The following is a 24,680-nucleotide window of genomic DNA, read 5'->3' as shown; positions in this document are numbered from 1 at the left end:
AGATGGAACAAATGAGGATCTTTTCTGGAAGACACACCCTCATCCTGGTCTTCATGGAATTTCTGCAGAGAAAATCTCTCTAAATATGGGCTCACAATACGAAATTTAAAAATATACACAGAGAGGTGCCTGGGTGGCTCAATTGGTTAAGCATCTGACTCTTGATTTCGGCTCAGGTTGTGATCTCACAGTTTGTGAGTTCAAGCCCCGTGTCACCCTCCACACTGACAGCACAGAACCTGCTTGGGATTCTCTCTCTCTCTCTGCCCTTCCTGCGCACTCTCTCAAAATAAACAAATAAACAAACAAAAAGGTACAAAAGGAGGGGCATCTGGGTGGCTCAGTCGGTTAAGCATCCAACCCTTGATATCTACTGGCTCAGGTCATGATCTCACAGTTCTGAGATCGAGCCCCAAGTGAGGCTTTGAGCTAAGCATGGAGCCTCTTTGGGATTCTCTCTCGCCTCCTTTCTCTCTCTTTACTTCTCTGCCCTTCCCCCACTTGTGTGTGCACACGCACACTTCCTCTCTCTCAAAATAAGTGAACATTTTTTTAAAATACACAAGGATGGGGCGCCTGGGTGGCGCAGTCGGTTAAGCGTCCGACTTCAGCCAGGTCACGATCTCGCGGTCCGTGAGTTCGAGCCCCGCGTCAGGCTCTGGGCTGATGGCTCAGAGCCTGGAGCCTGTTTCCGATTCTGTGTCTCCCTCTCTCTCTGCCCCTCCCCCATTCACGCTCTGTCTCTCTCTGTCCCAAAAATAAATAAACGTTGAAAAAAAAAAAAAATACACAAGGAAACAAGCCTCTAAGTATGAGAATCTAAAGGAACATCCAACTGTAGCATAAGCCAGGTGTCCCCAGCAGGGACTTCAGATAATTACTACCGCACACAGGTCATAAAGCAAAGTATGTTTAAACATTTCAAAGAAATAACAATTAGAATTTTAAACAAAAAAAGAAATCAGATGCTATCAAAAAGAAACAGGGTAGATTTGAAAAACAAATACAACTTCTAGATACTGAAATAAGAAACTCAAAGCTTTTTGTTGTTGTTGTTGTTAAGCAGGTTAGACAGGACTGGGGAGACTGAGTAAACTGGAAGAGAGACCTCAAGCCTTTGCCCAAAATGAAGCACAGAAAGAAAAGATGAAAAAGGAGTTAGAGGCACAGAAGAGAGAACGAGGTTCAACATGAGGGCCAGAGAGTATCTGAAGAGAACGGCTGCCTATTTGCCATGGCTGGCAAAGCTCGGAGCTGCCTTACAAACAATGTATGATGTTACAAACTTCACGCTAACCAGTTGTATCAGTGACCGTCTTTGGTCAAAGATGACTGGCCCCCGACTAAAATAAAATTAAATAAAGTAGGGAGAGCAGAGGCCAAAGATTAACCGAATGACTTAGGGAAAAAGTGACAGCCAACCAGAGACATAGCGTAACCTCTTCCTACCTTTAAAACTCTCATGCAATGAATCAACACAGTCAGTGAACAGCTGCACGATGCTCGAGGCCACCACAGCATCACTCTCCAGCCAGGGGTAATGTCGTTGGCTGCTTCAAATAAAAGAAGCGCACACTTAGAAATGAAAGCACCATGACTAAATTATTCTAGGCCCCAGAGTCTAGGGACCGCCTATGTCCTAGAGAACACTGTATTCCGTAGCCCAAAGACACATTTAGACCAGTCTAACAGCTGGAAATTCCGGGAGGCTCATAATATCAGCCATATAATTTAGTTCCCTTCTCAATGTTTATTCCAATGCAATTAAGTCAGAGATGTGTTACCTACATAAATTAACACCTTTTTATACCTAATTTACACCCTGTGTATCTTGGTTACATTTCAAATGTCTTAGGTATATGCCGCTAAGTGGCTTCAACAGTTTTCTCTACCCAAAACATGAAAAAAAGAAAAAAAAAAATCCACATAACAAAAAAGATGACCAAAAAGGGACAGGAAATAACCAAAGGAAAAAACTCTTTACATGATCATTTTAGTTTCTGAACTGGGTCCAGAAAGTTCAATATCAAAATAAATCCCATTAATTCTTCCTAGAAATAAACAGCAGTCTGCATTACTGCCAGCAGTCTTAGAATCTGTGCAAAATCCTGAAGCTTGTAGATTAAGGATAGTTCTCTAGCAAAAGAAAAGATCCAGAACCTTTTCTATTTTCCTCAATGAGCCCCTGGAGCAGCACAGGTTAATACAAAGATCTGACATGGAAGTCAGAGCCTTGAGCTCTGCTCTCAGTTCTGCCCCCACTGGCTGTGGAACTGGAGTAAGCCATTCCTGTTCTCTGAGTCTTGGGAATAGATCAATATTTGTGAAGGTACCTTAAATACTGAGATATCTAGCATTGGCGTAATGTTAACAAGCTCCCAACAAGTTCATGTAGCTTTGTCTGTATGCCTTTCAGGGAAAAGACTCATAAGGCAGCTACCTGCATATGAGCAGTTCTACACCTCTCGTTTGAATGCTCACAACACCGTGTTTTCACTTAATTGCAGAGCTCACGTTAATTCCCACCCAGAAATTCGAAAGCCAACTTACTTCCAAAAAATAACTGAGGTACTGCATAAAATCAAGTTACTCTCATATTTTATAGTATCATATTATCAAATTCAAATTCAAGAGAACAATTTTTCCAAAATTAAGGACCAAAATTTATTCAATGTCTTCATTGTGGAAAAAAAGGAAATGAGTGTCCAGTTTTGCTTCGAAATTAGTATTAAGATAATAACTCTGATCGACCAGACTAGCAATTCCACTAACAGAAAATGTCTTAAGTTCCCTTCATAAGGAAGCATTTTCTATGGGGAGAATGCAAACTGGTGCAGCCACTCTGGAAAACAGTATGGAGGTTCCTCAAAAAAATTAAAAATAGAACTACCCTATGACCCAGCAATTGCACTACTCTGTATTTATCCAAGGGATACAGGTGTGCTGTTTCGAAGGGGCACATTCACCCCAATGTTTATAGCAGCACTATCAACAATAGCTAAAGTATGGAAAGAGCCCAAATGTCCATCGATGGATGAATGGATAAAGAAGAGGTAGTATATAAATACAATGGAGTATTCCTCGGCAATCAAAAAGAATGAAGTCTTGCCATTTGCAACTACATGGGTGGACCTGGAGGGTATTATGCTAAGTGAAATTAAAGACAAAAATCATATGACTTCACTCATATGAGGACGTTAAGACACAGGACAGATGAACATAAGGAAAGGGAAGCAAAAATAATTTAAAAAAAAAACAGGGAGGAGGACAAAGCATAAAAAACTCCTAAATATGGAGAACAGAGGGTTACTGGAGGGGGTGTGGGAGGGGGGATGGGCTAAATGGGTAAGGGGCATTAAGGAATCTACTCCTGAAATCACTGTTGCACTATATGCTAACTTGGATGTAAATTTAAAAAAAATAAATTAAATAAAAATTAAAAAAACAATAAGGAAGCATTTTCTAAATTTAAATACGGCCCTACATAAAAAATCAAATCCATGAATGCATCCCTTATACCAAAATCCCCTCAGAACTTTAAGTCTATAAATTTCAAAGGAATTTGAATATCTGAAAAGCAATTTACCTTTCATTGTCCTCTAAAACCAAGATCCATGGCTTAAAGAGCTGGATGATTACTGAATGTAGGGATCTCAGCACTAAAACAAAGCAAAATTTTTAGAGACAAGAAACAAGCTCATCCTTTGTCAATTATCATTAACACTAAAAAAAATCTACTTCTTCTCATCTATATACTCACAAACCTATGTTGATATGCAAACAACATGTTTCTTAATAACTAAGTATGTCTGTCTGTGTTTTCATTTGCTGTGATGGAATTTCTTGAAGAATTTTTATTACAACACAGGGTCATGGATAATTTTTTACTGCGTATTTTTTAACGATAAAAGCTTAAATATTCAGAACCCTTTCCTGAGCAAGATAAAGAACAGGAAGAAAGAGTTAGAGACTGAAACCCATCTCCTTGCACCCTGCTCTATGAAGGAGGGGCAGAGACAAGCTGAAGCAGGCACCCCTGTGCGGGGGAACAGAGGTATGACACATAGATGGGTTCACACCTACACTGCATATTTCCTGTTTCTTCTTCTTGACACTCAGATATTTAATTTTATTGCTAAGATTTAAATCTCTCCATGTGTCTATTCAAGTCTCCTCTAATGGAAGGTCACAACACCCCACTCTTTGTTGCACTAAAGGCATGTTACCTGCTTTGCTGCTGGCAGATGGGTCTTGAGCCAAGCAGGCCATTTCTGAGTCAAGCAGCCTTTTAACAAGATAGCCCAAGAGTGTCTTCATATCAGCCATGTAAGGACTCCATTTTGAGAATAAACCAAAGCTTTTAAAGTCCAATGTGGATAAGCGAAGCTTGTAAAAAAAATTTGAGAGCCACTGTATCGTCTCCATTACCTGGAAGAGAATGACTGGTCAAAGAATCCTCACCCAATGTCTACTTTCAGCAGCTACTACAGAGGACTGTGACAGAGGGCTCAGACTTTGTAACACAGTTGCAAAGGTGTTTGCATATGAAAAGTAAATCAGCAGATTTCAAACTCTTTTTCTAAAGCAGAGGAACCATTCTGTCCAGTACATTCTCACATGGACCCATAGCACATAAAATTGACGAAATGAGGAACCCAGCCCCATGGGACACTGCATGAAAATCTGACCAAAGGTGTCAGGGGTGTAAGGTTAAGAATCGGATGGGTTAAGGTGGTGAGGGGAGGTTTAACGGGGTGGCCTGGGCTGCTCCTAAATGGATGGGCAAGAATCAGACTCTGAGGTGTGTGAGAAAGGCAAAGGGGGCATGGGAGGAAGCAAGAGACAAAGGAAAACACAGGGCTCTTAAAGATAATCCATAAGAGTGCAGCTTGTTAAATATAAATTTTGAATGTGTCCCAACTGTTTAAAAAATAGGGAAGGAAACAGAAAAGAAATGCAGAGACATAAACTTCAGACACCAAAAGCTACACACCTGCTTATCGGACAAGAGAACATCTGGAGAGCTTTGAAGCACTGAGCTCTCGGCAGAAGCTGCCCCCTGCTGGCAGTTTGGGGCACAGCAGCCCAGGGCTCTCAGAGTGGCTTTCCAACACTCCGGGCTCAGCAGCTGCTCCGCGGAGCCTTGTGGGGCAGGAAGAGGACAGCAAGTTAGCATCTTTCACAAACTAACTTTTTCAACTTGAATCAAAGAACACGTGTACTTTACAAAGGAACGAAATTTTGGGGCGCCTGGGGTGGCTCAGTTGGTTAAGCATCTCACGGCTGGTAAGTTCGAGCCCCACGTCAGGCTCTATGCTGACAGCTCAGAGCCTGGAGCCTGCTTCAGGTTCTGTGTGTCCCTCTCTCTCTGCCCTCCCCTGCTCACACTCTGTCTCTCTCAAAAATAAAATAAAAACATTAATGGGGCGCCTGGGTGGCTCAGTCAGTTGAGCGTCCGACTTCAGCTAGGTCATGATCTCATGGTTTGTGAGTTCGAGCCCCGCGTCGGGCTCTGCACTGACAGCCCGGAGCCTGGAGCCTGCTTCAGATTCTGTGTCTCCTCCTCTCTCTGCCCCTCCCATGCTCGTGCTCTATCTCTGTCTCTCAATAATAAATAAACATTAAGAAAAAAAATGTTTTAAATAAATAATATAAAATAAAATAAAAACATTAAAAAAATTAAAATTAAAAACAAACCCAAACAAATGAAAATTAAATAAAAATCCAAAACAAATTCATACAGATCTATGGTGAAGAGGCCGCAGTAATGAGAACCTATTAAAAGAAATGTCCACCCGGACACTTGACTTTCCCTCTTGACTTTCCTGGTTCCTAGTGACTCTGCTAGGAGTCAGCACAGCCGGAGTCATCGGGGCTGGAATCCAGTGTTGGGAGTGGGGAATCCTGCCTACCAGCCCCTACCTGGGGAATGGTAAAAGTGCCACTCTCCTGGATGAAGCTGTGAGAGAAACAGCAGTAACAGGACAAGGGAGACTGGGTTGCAGAATGGAACCTCAGAGTCTAGGCTCTCTCCTCGTACTTACTCCTGAAACTCCACTCCCTCAACAGGCAAAACCTAAAGCAACACAGACACAGCATGCAAAACAGAGACTACGGACAGCACTGTGCTCCTGGTAAGTCTCACACCCAGAGGCCAGGACTCAGACCTCCTCAGGCCCTTCCCCCCCAGAGATGGCATGAGGATCACGAGGGACAACCGAGGCTGGTATATCTGAGGGGAGAGACGATGAGGCAGCTGCAATATGGTGAGCGAGAGATGTCTAGGGAACAGTGAAGGGTCTGTGGTGAATGCCTACTGTGGTCCGGCTCCTGGGGCAGAGCCCCAGAATCAAGTTACAGGTGTGGGAGACAGGCACACCTAGAAGAGGGTAGTGAAGCCAGGGAAAACAACGGGCATGCCCACGAAGAAGGAAAATCATAGAAAAGCAAAGGATAGAGCCCCGAGAACAGCAACACCCTCCCCAGGGAGGAAAGGGAAACCAGGAGGCTAGAAGTCATAGAATCTGACAGGGGTGGTACTGTCATTCCCAGGCTTTTAACTGAATTACTCTTCCTGGGAAGTATAAATTTCCTGTTAAATGCAAGTCAATGGTTGCCTGCACACACCGTTTACAATTCCTTAAAAAGGTTTCGGGGAAAAAACCCACAATGTATACTTGATCAAATTTTGAAAATTTAGAACAAAAATTAGTTATGCAAGTATGGATCAAAATCATACAAACACCTCTCCTGCAACCATTCTCCACCCACCCTGCAACTGGCCTCCACAGGAAACAATGAAAGCCTGAAAATGAGACCACACGTTTCAGTATTTCTTCAGATAGTCCAATATATAAAATCATTAACCTATTCATTAAATGGTTTCTATGAAGTAACACAAAGATTTGGCATGAAACAAATCTTAGTTTTCCATTACACCTATAAACTATCTGAAGTTTGCACCAAAAAAGTAAATACTATCTCATTTAATAAACTTCAGTAAAATTCCTGCCTAATGAAATTCCCAAAATAAAAATGCTAACAACCTTTACTCCTCTTGTAATCTCCAATACTCCAGTGAAAAATGCAGGGCGGTGGGGAGATGGGAGAGGGGGGCTGTGGAAAACTGAACACATCTCAGTCCCTTGGCGAATATAAACACAGTCTGCCATTATATATAGGTAAAATTTACTCGCAAACAAGCATGAGTCAAAGAATTAAGGGGGAGGGGAACCAAAATGTATCCACTATTTGGACCTACAGAGAAACTGACCGGCACCTTAAACATATTGCAAAGAAGCAACTTCCTTCTCTCACCAAATCTGCAGTCAACAGAGGAAGCAGGCGCATGTCTACCCCGGCCCAGTTCAGGACGGTTGCAAAGTCAAGGGAAAGAGGTGGGTGCACGACTGTGGACCCCAACACCACATACTAAGTGCTGCCTTATTGAATCAGGACCCATCCAAACGTTTAGGACAATCACTAAGACAATCACTGCCCTCTTCTACAAACAGCTTTTGGTTTGTCAAGCACTTTAGGTAAAAATTAGCAATTCTAAACTCCTGCGTACTCGTCTTATTTTTACATTTTTAGATGACATCCATAGAATGGTAAATGTCACATCAAATATTCGCTGCAATCTAATCAGTCACAATTAAAAGCCACTTACTTTGCATCAGCAGCCTGAGAATGTCACTGTACTGGTCAGGGAACTGGTAGAGAAGAAGGTAAGTCCAGTGCTTACAGAAAAGATTAAAAGGCATCAAAATATCCTCATCTGGTTCAAGGCCCCAGGCAGTAAGTGCCAAGTGAATGGACTCCAGAAGCCTGGTACGATCAGACAGAGGAGGTTTAGTGGCGTTTAACCATTGCTTAAGATCGAACTAAAAAGAAAAAAGAAACAAGAAGCAGTTTTACTGACACGGGGAAATTAGCTGAAGTAGAGAAAATGATGTGCAAACTTAAAGTCAAAGACCACTGAGCATTTGGCTTTTTACAAAAACTGAAACTAGAATTTATAATCAAGTACTGAGCGGAGGTCAATAATTAACAGGCGCCCGGAAGCCTCCATCTCTGCGCTCTGGGCCACAGGGACAAAGCTTTCTCGGCTCCGTGTGCTTTTTTGTATAGTAAACTTTTGGTTAAGTTTTCCCTCCTAGGCAAGAATCCACACTCTGCCAAAAAAAAGAGCAGCCACTTAGGCGACTGTCTCCATCTAAAAGAGCCATGTTTCTGTGTCTATGGCAGTTCCCTATCTCAGTTAATAAAAATCCAGGGTGTTGTTATCTATCACCTTCCAGAATTCCCAACTATAAAGCCTGTTCTCCCCCATTACAGACTGAAAGCAGTCTCTAGGCCCTAAAGAAAAATGCCTAGGTTTTATGATTTATGGATGTCAGAGAAATACAATTGAAGGCAAAATCACCAAGGTTCTGTAATTCTCAAGTGGCAAAGTAAATTCATTGCCTAGCTCTCAGTTAATATTCTACTCAGAATGAGGACAAAGGCAATTTGTTTATATCTGGCTTATTCCAAATATGAGAGACTTTGATATATTACAACTCATTTATCAAACACATTTTCGGCATAAATTCAGGATATAGTCAAAAGAAGGATGCACTAAATTACTATTATGAATATTTCAAAGCTGTACCGTTTCTAAAGAGGGCTCGGGAGCAAAGTCCTTTCTCTACTATGAGGAATAAGACTGCCCTACACGACACAGCCACTGCCCCCACACGGAAAGGCTGCTTGAAGCCGATACAAAATGCGGAAAGGGTCTACCTGGAAACAGAACTCCAGGGGGCCTTTCATTTCTACAGAGCGGAAACGACACTAGATCCTACGTTTCAGTGATGGCATCAGCACGGAATCACATCTCACCTTGGTCAGCAGCATGAAAATCATATCACTGTTGTCCTCACTTAGAAACTTCACCACTTTCCCATAGAGCTGAATGAACTCCGCAGGTGCAGCATTGGGAGTGAAGAAAGGGGACAGGAGAGAGCACAGCCTTCTATTCTTCAGAACAGTCTCAAGTACTTTTCTGCATTCTGACTTAGTGCCACTGATAAACACCTTGAGAGAATCAGAAAGGGAAAATGTCACCAAATTCTCCCCTCCCCAACTTTTATTTATACAACCAAGTTTTAAGGGCTAGTGTGTAAGGCAAACAGAACGTTTTCTAAATGAAAATGTGGAACAATAAAAAAAAAAAAATCTAAAATCATCACAGATAAACCTAACACTTCTAATGGAAGTGACATTAAAAATTCTGGATAATCCATCAATTTGATTTGGACAAGTCATAGAGAATTTTTAAAAGATTAAAATATTGGGATAATCTGAATCCAGAAATTTGCAAGGTGCCTACCATGATTACTGAGTATCAGCATTTTTTTTTTTTTAATGTTTATTTTTGACAGAGAGATACAAAGCACGAGCAGGGGAGGGCAAAGAAAGACGAAGACACAGAATCCGAAGCAGGCCCCAGGCTCTGAGCTGTCCACACAAAGCCTGACATGGGGCTTGAACTGATGAACCATGAGATCATGACCTGAGCCAAAGTCAGATGATCAACCTACTGAGCCACCCAGGCGCCCCCACTAAGTATCAACATTTTGTCAAGAAAACAAAACCTCTAGGTTATAGATATTATTGAGATGTGCTTTCAATACTTTTAAAAAGCTAACTTTAACAACTGATATATAATCAAGATCACTAATGTTTCAAGTACTGGATGTAAGTGAATATTTAAATAATCTCAGGGCCAGGAAAGCTCTGATAAGCTGGACCACAGGCAGAAAGAAATACTAAGAGGACTGAGAGATTTGAATATACAAAAATTGTACCTTCTATAAGGCAAGAAGTATGATAAAATAAAAGGAAAATGACAAAGTAGAAAAATCAATTTAGAACATATTCCAGATACCAGGTTAATAGTCTGAGGAGCTCTTTCAAAGCAATCAAAAAATAAGAAATTCTGCAACAGAAAATGTGCAAAGGTCAATAACTAGCAAATCACAAAAAATAATTAAATGGCCAATAAACACATGAAAAAGTCATGCAAGTTAACAAATACTTGAAGAAATCCAACTTAAAATAATAACAAAGTACACTTCCCCTTTTAGATTAGCAAGACTTTAAAAGAATCATCATTCTTAACACTGGTTATGGTATGGAGAGCAATAAATTCAAACCCTGCTATGGTAGTGGGAACAGGGCACTGTGACAATATACATCAAATGTTAGTCCCTTTGACATAGCAACCATACTTCTAGGAAATTATCCTGGAAAAAATAGTCCAAGTTCACAGAGATGTGGAAGAACATTTATCTGAGGCTTATTGTAGCAAAACAAACAAACTACCTAAATATCCATCCAGGGCCCTGGGCTCCATACATTACAATGTATCTGTACCATGGAACAGTATGTATTAAAGACCATGATATCAGTCTATATTTATAAACACAGAATAATGTCTAGAAGTTGTGTTTGAATGAAAAACACGAGGTAACAAAATAGCACTTGCCCATTTCTGAGGAAGTTTATCTATTTAGCTGTATATAGGAATGATACATCATTTCTACATACACACACATAACACACTAATAAACATACATACACAAGATAAACTATAATAAAATGTTTAGCTCTATAACCAGTGTCTATCTCCAGTAGGTTAGAATTGAGAAATGTTTCTTCTTTACACTTTTTATATTGTCTGCATTGCTTATCATAAGCATACATCAATTTTAAAATCAAGGGAAAAAAACTACTTAAAAATCTATTTTATTTTCTGCTCTATATTGTCCCCTTATAAGTATCTAATAACTAAGGACTCATTCCATTGAATTTGGGTAAGAGTATATGGTTAGTGTTTACATATTTTCCATCAAGTGGCTTTCCTTTATGACATATTTCACAAATGTGCATGGATACATTGCTCTTGCCTTGTTAAATACCCGTATTTTTAATAGTAAGTCAAATCAAGAAATGGGGACTGAGAATAGCAACTGGGAGACAGCAGTGGAGAGGTGGAGCGAACATGGACTGAGACAGACAACGTGGGATACAGGCTCAGCTCCGGCACTGACCAGCTATATTCTTTAGGCAAGTTATTTCATTTTTTAGAGACCTGTTTTCTCATCTTTAAACTGTTTTTAATGTTTATTTTTGAGAGAGAGACAGCCTGAGCGGGAGAGGGGCAGAGAGAGAGAGGGAGACACAGAATCTGAAGCAGGCTCCAGGCTCTGAGCTGTCAACACAGAGCCCAACGCGGGGCTCGAACCCATGAACTGTGAGATCGTGATCTGGGCCGAAGTCGGACACCTAACCGACTGAGTCACCCAGGCGCCCCTGTGTTTTCATCTTTAAAATGAAAAGGATATCAATCATTCAGAGTCACTGTGAGGATGAAGTGGAGAGCATTTTATAAATAAGAGCTTGTTATTGTTAATAACACAAAAAGCATATGAAAAAGTTTGATGTCTCCCAGACTTTCAAATATGAGTAACTTAATATCTCTTGTATGGGAAGCAAAATTCTATACCAACAATTTTAATCGCATCTTGAGAAGTCAACAATTCAAAGGGGCTTCTGACTTATGTAAGACTCTGAACGTGTAACAGAAGTCTGAAGTCAACCCTCACTATAACTAATGAGGATGCTACAGAGATTCAATATATGTGAGTGAGGCTAAAAACACAGAATTACCTTACCTGTCCCAAGATCTCAATGCATGAAGTAAAGAATTGCCTTGTGGGAGGATGGCGCTGAGTCTCATCACTGACATAATCCACAACAGTAAAGAAGAGGCTAATGCCAACCTTCTGAACCCCAGGGGTAGGCTGCAACTTGTAGGCATTCACTAGGGCCCTGTGGGAAAATACAGGTGAGGCTACTGGTCTACAATAAGAGAATACAGACTCACAAGTACTTCCGTGGTACTCTACACTTCTCACACAGGCAATATTCTTAAGAGTCCTTCAGAGCCCCCAAATAAATGTCACTTTAAAAATATTTCATGGGGAAAAAAAAAATTCATGGGGTAGATAAGTATCTTCTACCTTGACCCAACAACTTATTTTTAATACACGGAAATGATTTTATGTCCTCCGGGGGGGGAGGGATGGAATCATATATATTATTAATATTCTTACCCTTATTAGGAGCCCCTGGGTGGCTCAGTCAGTTAAGCAGCTGACTTCGGCTCAGGTCATGATCTCCTAGTCCTTGAGTTCAAGCCCTGCGTCAGGCTCTGTGCTGACAGCTCAGAGAGTCTGGAGCCTGCTTCAGATTCTGTGTCTCCCTCTCTCTCTGCCCCTCCCCAGCTCATGCTGTCTCTCTCTCTTTCTCTCTCTCTAAGAATAAACATTACAAAAACAATTTTTTTTTAATTTTTTTTTTCAACGTTTATTTATTTTTGGGACAGAGAGAGACAGAGCATGAACAGGGGAGGGGCAGAGAGAGAGGGAGACACAGAATCGGAAACAGGCTCCAGGCTCTGAGCCATTAGCTCTGAGCCCGATGCGGGGCTCGAACTCACGGACCGCGAGATCGTGACCTGGCTGAAGTCGGACGCTTAACCAACTGTGCCACCCAGGCGCCCCTACAAAAAATGTTTTTTAAATATTCTTAAATGTTTCATATTTTATATGTAATTCATAATTCTTTAACTTTGTGTATTCCTTATACAATATACATTTTTAATTAATTTAATTACTTATTTCTCTAAATTTTTTAATATTTCTTTTTACATGTTTTTATTTCTTGTTGAGAGAGAGCGAGATACAGAGCATGAGCCCGGGAGGGGCAGAGAGACGGGGAGACACAGAATCTGAAGCAGGCTCCAGGCTCTGAGCTTTCAGCAAAGAGCCTGACGCGGGGTTCAAACCTGTGAACCACGAGATCATGATCTGAGTAAAAGTTGGATGCTTAATTGAGTACTCAGGTGCCCCTCTCTAAATTTTAAAACCCATGTCACAGAAAGAGATTTCTATATAGAATAAGATCCCAGAATAAAGATATCTCTTCTAAGTCTCAGGCTGTTTTGAGTTCCTTTGCTAGTAAAAGACACATCAACTTCTTATTCACCTCATCTCCTTCTTCCCTGGACCCCCAGTCCAATCCACAAAAGAACTCAATGCCCCACCCCACACACCACTACCCCGATCTGTTTAGTTGCTGGTACTAGAATGTGGAACCACCTTAAAGTAAAAGGCAGGGTCAACCACTCTCCCAAGTCATGCCCTGGTGGCTTTAGGAAGAAAGAAGACATTGAGGGTAAGCCAGGAGCTCCAAGGGAAAAGCCATGATGGCCAAATGCAAGCTGGCAACTATACTTGAGAACCTAATTCCCCTGAGCAATTCCCCTTCAAACTCTGCTCTATAATCTGAGCTGACAATGCTGACTTCCTGGGTAAATGCAACTTTGATATAAAACTTAAGCACTCAATCTCTCCATGATTGAACTTCAATGTGCTGTATCATCTCATAATTCAGGGGTCAGCAAACTTACTCTATAAAGGACCAACCAGTAAATATTTTATGTTTTATGGGCCATAAATTGTCACAACTATTCAATTCTGCCATTGTGGTATAAAGCCATGCACATTAAGTAAATAAATGGACATGGCTATGTTCCAATAAAACTTTACTTATAAAAAAATAGGTGGCAGGCCAGACTTGGTCCAAAGGCCATTGTTTGCTGATCCTGTACTAATTTAATTAGTGGGTGTCTGGGGGTATAGTAGCATGTATGATTACTATCAAAAATAACAACACTGCATTTTAAATTATAATGCCCTCAAAACTTACGTAATCAAGTTTTCCGCGTGAACAGCAGCTTCCACAACATTAAGTGAGGGTGGTTTAGCAGCTTCTGCTTGCAACTGCTTCACTTCTTTTCGCAAAACATGAAGCTGTTGGCTTACTGCTTCATTTTTATGCATACCTTCAAACTAAGAAAGATTATAGTGGTCAAGACCTTTTTTATCCTTGTTATGTTCCTAAAGCAAATATTATAAATATACTGAGCATCTGATGAAGAACTGTTACTATAATTAATATTATAACTCAAAATTCTCAGTTGAATAGGAGAGGGGTGGGGAAAAAAATGTCAAAAAACTATTCAAGAATCTCAGGTTTTCATGAAGGATCAAACTGGAGCAAGTTTATCACTGGTTCAGTCTTTTGTAGGATATGCTCTCTGTCACTTATGTTTTGATTCCCCGATTCTCATCAAAAACAGACTCGGGGCACCTGGCTGGCTCAGTCGGTTGAGCGTCTGACTACGGCTCAGGTCATGATCTCACGGTTTGTGAGTTCGAGCCCTGCGTCAGGCTCTGTGCTGACAGCGTGGAGCCTGGAGCCTGCTTCGGATTCTGTGTCTCCCTCTCTCTCTGCCCCTCCCCTGCTCATATTCTGTCTCTCTCTCTCTCTCAAAAATAAATAAAGATTTAAAAAAAAAAAATTAAAAAAAAAAAAACAACCAGACTCAATGTCTTCTCCCGCTGAGGTTTTCCTGGAAGCACACCAAGCGTCTCCTCCACTGAGCCCCTCCCCTGAGCCCTGACCACTCTCCATTCTCCCCACCCAAAAAGCACATACACGTCAACCTGAACCACTAGGGTGCACATCTCATGTGTGCCAAGCATACAAAGAGCACGACACAGATGCTGTTAATAAAACACTTGCCCTTTTGAAAGGAAGAAAACATATCCAATTATAAAACAACAAAATATGAAAAAATACAAGAAGTGCGCCAATCAGTTGCATGCCTATGAAAGAGCAAGTGACTGATTCAGTGGTTCCCGAAAGCTTGTCACTGATGAAATATTTACTCGTTCTCAGTAAAGATGTGACAATGGAGAAAGTATTGAGTTTAAAAAAAAAAAAAAAACTAAATCTATTTCAATTTAAACAATTAGCCTTTCTTTAAGATTATGTCTTTCCTATTTGAGGGGATTATTAATATCCCTTTTCTCTAACTAGTTGATGGTGACCTATGTGATAGCTGCTTTGTTTGTACATTTCGATGTCCCCTTTTGGATATGAATGATGCAAAACATAGCCTAGGCCCAGGCTGCAACACAAAGACACAACCCATGTGGCAGTTGTGGGGGACAAGAGGACAGAGGGACAGCAAAGAGAAGCCCAGCCAGGCAGGGAGGTCAGGGCTGGAGAGCACAGAGCAGTCAGGCTAGGGAGCGGAGTTCCTGTCCTGGGGAGTCCTTTGGAGCAGGCTAGGGAATGTGGACTTATCTTGCAGGCATAGCAGAGAATGCTAAAGAGATGAGAACATTCAGAAGGCGGGAATGTTAAATCCTACACTCTCCTCCAACAGTCTCCTCCAATCACTGAGTCAGCAAAGGGTCTACATTTTCCTTTATATACACATGCCCAAACCCAGTCTTTAGCCACCTCTGCAGTGATTACAGATATCCTTTGTTAGTAAATAATGTAAATACTTAATTCACAAATGTATTTAACTGAGGTCCTGATGTCCCTGCCAGTTATTATCGTAAATTCCAGATGAAAGGCTACTGGAGGACAAGGGTGCTATTTGTTTTGTTCTACCCAGCACCCCAGTATAGCACAACTCTGACGGTACACGGAGCACCTCCTTTCATGATCATGATAACTTTCTCCCATCGAACTCACCAATGTCATATTAAAAAGCTTTACAGGGGCGCCTGGGTGGCTCAGTCGGTTGAGTGTCCGACTTCGGCTCAGGTCGTGATCTCACAGTCCGTGAGTTCGAGCCCCGCGTCGGGCTCTATCCTGACAGCTCAGAGCCTGGAGCCTGTTTCAGATTCTGTGTCTCCCTCTCTCTGACCCTCCCCCATTCATGCTCTGTCTCCCTCTGTCTCAAAAATAAATAAAGGTTAAAAAATTAAAAAAAAACAATAAAATAAAAATAAAAAAAAATAAAAAGCTTTACAAAGCTTCTTACTTAAAGACGAAAATAAGCTGTTAGTCTGAATCAAAAGCCATGAAGGTGAAGATCCAAGAACATATGATGTTAATAATTATTTTAATTTCTACTATTGGAGAAATGAAAGATAAGATGATTAAATGACTTCCATTAGACCACATAATGCATCAACACAAATATTAAATTTCCAACCTCTCAAATCAAAGACCAATGCTGAACAGCCTAAAACGTGGTCAGGAGTCTGCACAGTTTCGATGCCTAACGTGTCACCGAGTGCAATGAGGTGGGGTCTCTGAGGGCCACGGCCCTTGGCTGGCCTGGAGAGAAAGCAGGCAAACAGGGAGGAAAAGAAAGAACGTGAGGGGAGGGAGGAAGACAGTGAGGATGGAGGGAAGCACAAGAGAGAAAGGACAGAGGTGCCCTCGCCCGGGAAATGCCGTCAAGACCAAGGGACTGGCGCTGCAGAACTGCCACCCCACGCCGGACAAACCACAGATGCCCAGGAATAAGGCAAAGCACCGACTTGGGAAAGTTCAGACATCCTCACACACAAAAGCACCTCAAAGTTCTCATTATTTCCCAGTCTACTTATTTTTGCTCATTGTTCCCAGCTCTACAGAGAATTTTCTCTGCTCGCTAGGGTGGAAGAGGGGCTGAGTGCCTGGCAGCTCACAATCGCCAGAAGTTGGAGACGACGGCACAAAGCAGCGAGGGCGGGGGGGCGGGGTGGGGGGGCGCCAGAGTCACTGTAAGCAGACAAAGCCATGTGCAAGCTGGACGAAGCGAGTCGGATCTTACAGTACTGTGAGGCCCTCAGTGGGTCTTTTCCATCTTTCATTTCTAGGATGGAGCAAAATTTTCACATGATAATAAATCAATCCTGGGTCTGGCACACATGCCCCACAATACCGAAGTCCAACAAAAGGAACCCTATTATAAATCACCCCATTTCCTCAGGGAATATCACTGAATTATTAGAGCCTTCTATTGGGAGAGACGACCACAGAAGAAGCACGTCTCACTTCCCATAAAACATATTTGGCTTTTGTATACCCCAAACAAGCTATACATAGTTCAAACATTTGCAGATGGCTGGAAATTTCCAGGGCTTTTCCCTCACGAAAAATTCTATTAAGCAATGAAATATATGCATGATACAATTTGAAATCTTTACAAATGAGCCATTTAAAATTATATTTAAAATAGACTCTTGCATTTTAATCTCAAAATTTATATTTAAAATATAGGGGCACCTGGGTGGCGCAGTCGGTTAAGCGTCCGACTTCAGCCAGGTCACGATCTCGCGGTCTGTGAGTTCGAGCCCCGCGTCGGGCTCTGGGCTGATGGCTCGGAGCCTGGAGCCTGTTTCCAATTCTGTGTCTCCCTGTCTCTCTGCCCCTCCCCCGTTCATGCTCTGTCTCTCTCTGTCCCAAAAATAAATAAATGTTGGAAAAAAAAAAAATTTAAAATATAAAGTCATTCCCCATGAAGTTGATTTTAAAAAATTGATCCAATCCATGAATTCTCTAATCACTGAAAAAGAAGATGATCCTGTCACACCAACTCAGAGAGAGAAAATGGTACACGTGTTAATTTAGAGAGATGATGGCCATGACCAGCTTACTCAGAATTGTACAGCTAACCTAGTCTTCAGAAGCTGGAGCAGAAACAGCTAAAAGCAAATGGCTTCATTTCCCAATATTTCCTGGGAAAGCCTGGGTCTTGAGTTCAAATAGACGTGGGCTTGAATTTCAGCTGAGCCACTTACTTACTTACTAGCTGTGTGGTTTTGGCAAGTCTCTGAGACTCTCTGAACTTACTTACTAGCTGTGTGGTTTTGGCAAGTCTCTGAGACTCTCTGAACCTATTTTCTCATCCCCACTTTGTGAAGATTAACAGTCACCGGCATGTTACCTGGGATATGAGAGTGCCCAAGCATGTGAAAAGAAGAGCTCCGAACAGAGCTGGGAAATAATCTCGTGTACGGAAGGAAGACAATCCTTATCGCTTCCAAGACTGACCGCCTAGGAGACATTTGTAGTAGAGCGAAAAGTGCAGCAGTGTGTAAGGCCGGAGATTCTGTATGGAAAGCATTAAGTTGGCCTACGGTAAACACACACAATGACGGCTAATTTCCAGTAGGAAAAGGTTCCACCTTCCAGCCAAATAATATCTACAAAATCCCTAAAGCTAGTTAAAATCAGGGGGTTTACTGGTGAAGAATATAAATCTACAGTTCGTTCCTTCAAACACACTGGTTCTATGGCACTGACTGTGTGAGGCATTAACAACAGAAACACGAATAAGACAAGGTCCTGACCCTCATGCAACTCAAAATCTAGTAACAGTGTGACAAGGTAATGATAATACAAAACAAGTTGTAACATAACCTCATGATTGACGGGCTGGTGGTTTTCACTGACTCATTCAGGGGTGAGAAAGGGCACCTATTATGTGCCAGGAGCCATGCTAGATGGTACAGAAATACAGATGACTATGGGCAGGAACTCTATTCCTCAGCAGTTCACGGACCGGTAGGAAAAATAGCAGGTGAATACAACAGCATTTATGCAAAAGCTGCTATGAAAGGAGGGACTATCTCAGTCTGACTAGAGGGGCTGAGAAAGACCTCAAGAGATGCTGCCTGAACCGAGCATGGAAGGATGAGAGGAAGGAGCTCACGAATGGGTGTGGGAGAACAAGTAACAGCACATGCCTGAGAGAGAAGGTAGGAACATGCATGTCATGTTTGGAGAATGGAAAAAGCCGATGTGGCTAGAAAAAAAATGTTCAGGGATTAGGAAAGGGTAAATGATGCCACTAGAAACTCATCAAGAATAGATTATGGGGGGATCCGAAGGGTCCTATTCCTTTTAGATACCGGACAGTCAATGTTAGGTTTTCGCCTGGAAATGTGATTAGATTTGTGTTTAAAAAGATGAATGTGGGGGCGCCTGGGTGGCGCAGTCGGTTAAGCGTCCGACTTCAGCCAGGTCACGATCTTGCAGTCCGTGAGTTGGAGCCCCGCGTCAGGCTCTGGGCTGATGGCTCAGGGCCTGGAGCCTGTTTCCGATTCTCTGTCTCCCTCTCTCTCTGACCCTCCCCCGTTCATGCTCTGTCTCTCCCTGTCCCAGAAATAAATAAACGTTGAAAAAAAAAAATTTAAAAAAATAAAAAAATAAAAAGATGAATGTGGCAGGGGCGCCTGGGTGGCTCAGTCGGTTAAGCTTCTGACTTCACCTCAGGTCATGATCTCACTGCTCGTGAGTTCGAGCCCCAGGTTGAGCTCGGTGCTCACAGCTCAGAGCCTGGAGCCTGCTTCCAGTTCTGTGTCTCCCTCTCTCTGCCCCTCCGCTACTCACGCTCTCTTTCTCTCAAAAATAAAGTTAAAAAAAAAAGAAAAAAGAAAAAAGATGAATGTGGCAGAATGGAAAACGGACTGGACAGGGAGAGAGTCTATAGACAGGAAGCCTTATGTAGTGGTTCAGGGGAAAAGTAATGTGGGCCTACCAGGGGACAATGGCAATGGGAACACAGAGAAAGAAACAAATGTAAAGTCATTTCAGAAGCAGAACCAGTATGACTTGGAAAGTAACTAGATGGGTAGTATGAGGGTGGGGAGATGACATTGATGCCCAGGTCCCCACTTCCTGTTACAGGAAAAACAGGTTTGGAGGGTAAAAATTGGATTAGGCTGGGACCTGTGGAGTTTGAAGTATTTATGGGACATTCACAGAAAATCACATAGGCAGGTGGAAATCTAGATCTGGAACTCAGAGAATTCTGGACTAGAAAAGCAGAGTAGGAGTCAGCAACATATGGGTTAATCCTTTCAGTGGTCATAGACTACCAAGGATCTACTGAAGTTATGAACTATCCAGAACAAAAAAATTCCATATACTTTCAGGGACTTCACTGACTCACTAAAGACCATTCACACACCCACTCTAGATTAAGAACTCCAACACAAACAGTAGGCAAAAGCAGCCAATGTCACAAATGACTAAGGGGATCGGGGTAGACACAAGCACAACCAGCAATCTAAGGGTTGCATTGATGAAAAGGAATTCTGGAGGGAAACTACAAAGTGGCTAGTGATTTGGAGGGACTAGAAGAGACCTCATGACGTTCAACATCTCCAGATAATAAAATGACGTTAAACAGGATCAAACAGGATATAGCCATGAAGTGGTCCCTAGACACACACATACAGAGAGGATATACTTCTATGCATAAAAGCAACACAACCTACCCTCTGCATGACATATGCTTTCCCAGAGACAATTTTTTGATGAGTAATAAACAATCAGAACTCACCTTCCCTCCCCGACATCCATAACCAAAGTCATCCATTTGTGTAATGAGACAGCTTTAAACTCAAGTACAATCTCTGGCCAAAACTCAGAGCAAACCTAACTGACTTGCATAGATTAGATAATGTCCTAACTTCATGGCGGCTAGAGTTTCAACTTTCCTCTACCTTGCTCTTAGCTATTGATGAGTAGCCAAAAAAAGTTTTTATCTTCAATTCCTAGAAGTATCAACCAGCAAGTACCGCCTGGACAACCTTAGTTAGCAACTATTATGTAACATTCCAAAGAAACCCTATTTAAATCAGACTACAAGGCACCTGGGTGGCTCAGCTGGTTGAGCGTCTGAGTCTTGACTTCAGCTCAGGTCAAGATCCGAGTTGTGGGATTAAACCCCTAGTCTGGGGGCGCCTGGGTGGCGCAGTCGGTTAAGCATCCGACTTCAGCCAGGTCACGCTCTCGCGGTCCGTGAGTTCGAGCCCCGCGTCAGGCTCTGGGCTGATGGCTCAGAGCCTGGAGCCTGTTTCCGATTCTGTGTCTCCCTCTCTCTCTGCCCCTCCCCCGTTCATGCTCTCTCTCTGTCCCAAAAATAAATAAACATTGAAAAAAATAAAAAATAAATAAACCCCTAGTCTGGCTCTGTGCTGAGCATGAAGCCTGCCTAAGATTCTCTCTCTTCTCCCCCTCTGCCCCTCTTGCCCACTTGCGCACACAATCTCTCTCTCTCTCTCTCTCTCTCTCTCTCTCTAAAATAAGAAAAATATGGGGTGCCTGGGTGGCTCAGTCAGTTAAGCATCCGACTCTTGATCTCAGTGCAGGTCATGATCTTGCAGTTAGTGGGTTTGAGCCCCACATCTGGCTCTGCACTGATCGCATGGAGCCTGCCTGGGATTCTGTTTCTCCTTCTTTCTGCCCCTTACCTGCTCTCTATCTCAAAATAAATACATAAACTTTTTTAAAAAATAAATTAAATAAGAAAAATAAGATAATAAAAAATAAATCAGACTACAAAAGCTGCCATCTTCACATTTTCAATTCCTCTGTCACATCTGCATCATCAGGCAAAATTAACGGCTGAAGTAAATACTGTTGTCAATATTGATAGGAGCCATCAGTGGGAGTTTCCCAGTTTCTAGATCTTCCCAAACAGAACTGAAAGTCAGGGTGCTGGGCAAACTAGTAAGGCCAGCAGAAAATTAGAATGTGCTTTTTAAGAAAATTTAGATATTTCTAAAGAGATTATGGCCATAAAACACAGCTATTTTTTCAAATTCTTTAGGTCTCTATAAAATCTCCTTTTCTTCTCTGTCCTTTTTTTTTCTTTTTTCTTCAAGCAATCTTTGCATTTACCAATTTTTCTTTTGAGAAAATAAAGCATAAATATTTTTTGTGTTGTCTGTAAAAATAAAATCTAAGCCACATTCATTTGAGTCCTTATCCTAAATCATCTGCTTTCTAATCTCTGTCTTATCAGAATTACTTAGAAGGTATTTCAGGAAAAGTATACCTTTCTATTTCAGAATTAACAAAGCAAAAGCTTATAAAAGAAATTTCAATTCAAGAGTTAAGACAAATCAAGATTATGATGACTTTTTTGAAAAGGAAAAAGCCAGGCCACTGACAGGCTGGGAGCTGAAGCTCCCAAGTCAGCCCGGTGGTATTGCCCACCACAACAAGACCCTGAGAGTTAACAGGCGGTCAGGCAAAGAGAACTGGTTTTTGGCTGGGCAGTAAGTATTCATGACTCTTCACAGAGCAAGCTATTAGCCAGAACTGAAAAACCATTTTTGTACTTATCTTACCAAGTCACTTAATAAAATGCATCTTAGGAGAATTCCCTTCTCTGTACAGTATTAACAGCCTGGCAAAGATGTGTAATTCCAAAATACGGAAAAATACCGTACTTCTGAAGGCACAGATTGGTAGTAAGACACCCTTTTTAATTAGAACTTGATACATTTCTTTTTTTTTTTTTCCACCAAATCAAATTCGGTCCTAAATCAGCAGACTTATCTCCAAGCTCCATTATTTTAGCAAGTGATCCTTCTTTTTTTTTTTTTTTTTTAATTTTTTTTTAACGTTTATTATTTTGGGGACAGAGAGAGACAGAGCATGAACGGGGGAGGGGCAGAGAGAGAGGGAGACACAGAATCGGAAACAGGCTCCAGGCTCCGAGCCATCAGCCCAGAGCCTGACGCGGGGCTCGAACTCACGGACCGCGAGATCGTGACCTGGCTGAAGTCGGACGCTTAACCGACTGCGCCACCCAGGCGCCCCTCAAGTGATCCTTCTTAAATGCTCCCACCTAGTGTTACTAAAACATTAGTAACTGGGGGAAAAGTACACTGAAAGAAAATTAACTTTATAAAACACCTGGCCAAAGATGTTCTCTCAGTGTTTGGGAGTCTCACATCCCATGTCAAATTTCTTAACTTTAGATGCATACAAATATGTTATTTTATCAAAAACAAATTACGAAGGTAATGAAAAAGACAAGTGTATAAGTTATTTCAGAGAAGACATTTTAGAGAAAACAGGCTCCCAAGGAGACTGATGAAGAATACATCAAAACTGCTCAAATGAGGAAGCACAAAAAGAAATTTACGAAAGACAACCAAGAGTCAGTAAAATAAGTTTTCCCTGATTTCTAAAAGCTAACAAAAAAAGAGGAGCTATGTTTGTGCAAATGCAGTAGCCAACCTCTGAGCATTTCCTCCCCAGCTCTGGGGACCCGAAGTCCCTCGAAGAAGGACTAGGGTGCAGCGAGTAAGGAGCTTGTGTTCTGCAGCCAGCCTGCCCGGGTCTCCCTGGTTCTGCCACCCAGTGGCTGTGTCACTCTGGGCACGAAACTTAACCTTTCTATGCCTTTACTTCCCCATCTGGGAACAAGATAACCAGAATTCCCACCTCACAGAGATGCCGTGAGGATAAGTTCTGTAGAGTGTTTACACAGAGTCAGGCATAAAGCAAGTGCTACGATGTGCTGGCTAAAGTTAAGCTCCATTCTGAAGTCCTTTCAATGTCACAGACCCAACTTAATTAAGCCTGTTTTTCCAGTGCAAGAAGGTGACACTAAGAGGCAGCTGAATTCCTAATCTCGGAGTTGCACGTCTCTCCTTTGCCTGTTGACAGGCTCCGTCCAACTGACCTGCTTGCCACACGTCCCCCCCACATTTGTCTTCAGTGGCTCCCCACCGACCACAGCACACAGTTGGAGCTCCCAAGTGATCATCCTTTCCAGTGTGAATTCCCACCACCACACCCAAAAACAATCTGAAGTAGGCTGACCTAGCCACTGACCCCTAAATGGTTGTCCAGAGGACTCCATTCCCACATTCCTTCTAACAGAATCCAAACCATCATCATCAAAGTCTTTTGAAGATCAATTTAAAACCCTCTAAGGATCTTCTCAGTGATTATGTTTTCTTTGAATTTCTGTCCTTGTCGGACACACGAGCACTTACGGAAATACATGATCAGCTCTGTGTGGGTCCTCACCCCCCAAATGTATTAAGTGTTTCAGGATGTGAATCATGTGCTACAAACTTCTTTCAGTCTCTCTCAACAATATGCCACTATTACGGACTCAATTAAAAATTCTCTAAATTAAGAAGAAGCTTAAGCAATCTTACCTGAACTGTTACAACTGCTGCTCCTTGGCATTTCTTACCACTACTGCCTCTACACTCCAAATGTAGTGTGGTTTGTTCTTCTCTATTAACATACTGCTTGGGCATTGTGTCCAACAGCTCACTATCCAGGGCAACCTGCTGAGATTCTCGAAGAGCTGCAGTTCTGAAAAACATCATCAGGAAGTAGAAGAAAGGCTTCGGAAAGGTTTCACGGTAGGTGATAAAGGCTTCCAGTTCCCCCCAGCCTGCATCAGAGAGCATCAAGACCAAGTATCCTATAGTAACAAAAGACCAAAGGTGTGTGCCCAGCCTTACCCAAATCCTCTCTTTTTCTTAACAAAAAATTTTAGGGGCGCCTGGGTGGCTCAATCGGTTGGGCATCCCACTTCGGCCCAGGTTATGATCTCACGGTTCATGGGTTAGAGCCCTGAGTCGGGCTCTGTGCTGACAGCTCAGAGCCTGAAGCCTGCTTCGGATTCTTTGATTCCCTCTCTCTCTGCCCCTTCCCTACTCACCCTCTGTCTGTCTGTCTCTCTCTCAAAAATAAACATTGAAAAAAAAATTTTTTTTTAAAGAAATTTTAAAAAGGAAGGAAAAGTGGGACAACTTTTTAGCCAGGAACGAAGCTTCATTTAGAATCTGTATTACACTAACGATGTTTTTTACATGGACCCTTAAATATACAAGAGCAAATGAGAATCCATCCTAATTAAAGCATTCTAAAGGGTACCTTGCTTGTAAGCACCAGTGATTTCTTTGGCATTAGCAACTCAAACTGAACTGTCAAAGATGGACAAAGCT

The 24,680-nt window shown here is 42.0% G+C and overlaps 1 protein-coding gene across 1 annotated transcript in view; it reads right to left on the bottom strand.

Annotated features, from left to right (window-relative positions):
• Positions 1–24,680, bottom strand: part of EPG5 (ectopic P-granules 5 autophagy tethering factor) — a 104,373-nt gene that overhangs the window by 20,916 nt on the left and 58,777 nt on the right. Inside the window, exons 27-35 of the mRNA XM_040478933.1 lie at positions 23,880–24,042; positions 13,819–13,961; positions 11,721–11,877; positions 8,884–9,078; positions 7,670–7,883; positions 4,994–5,142; positions 4,227–4,428; positions 3,587–3,659; positions 1,450–1,553 (exon numbers count right to left, since the gene is read on the bottom strand). Of these exons, the coding sequence (XP_040334867.1) occupies positions 1,450–1,553; positions 3,587–3,659; positions 4,227–4,428; positions 4,994–5,142; positions 7,670–7,883; positions 8,884–9,078; positions 11,721–11,877; positions 13,819–13,961; positions 23,880–24,042 (1,400 nt within the window). The remainder of the gene's footprint in view (positions 1–1,449; positions 1,554–3,586; positions 3,660–4,226; positions 4,429–4,993; positions 5,143–7,669; positions 7,884–8,883; positions 9,079–11,720; positions 11,878–13,818; positions 13,962–23,879; positions 24,043–24,680) is intronic.

Source organism: Herpailurus yagouaroundi, unplaced genomic scaffold (genome assembly GCF_014898765.1).
Source record: "Herpailurus yagouaroundi ecotype Mexico unplaced genomic scaffold, PumYag 142, whole genome shotgun sequence".
In the NCBI taxonomy this organism is placed as follows: domain Eukaryota; kingdom Metazoa; phylum Chordata; class Mammalia; order Carnivora; family Felidae; genus Herpailurus; species Herpailurus yagouaroundi.
The sequence above is the reverse complement of the archived record's forward strand: the minus strand, read 5'-3'. Positions and strand labels throughout refer to the sequence as shown.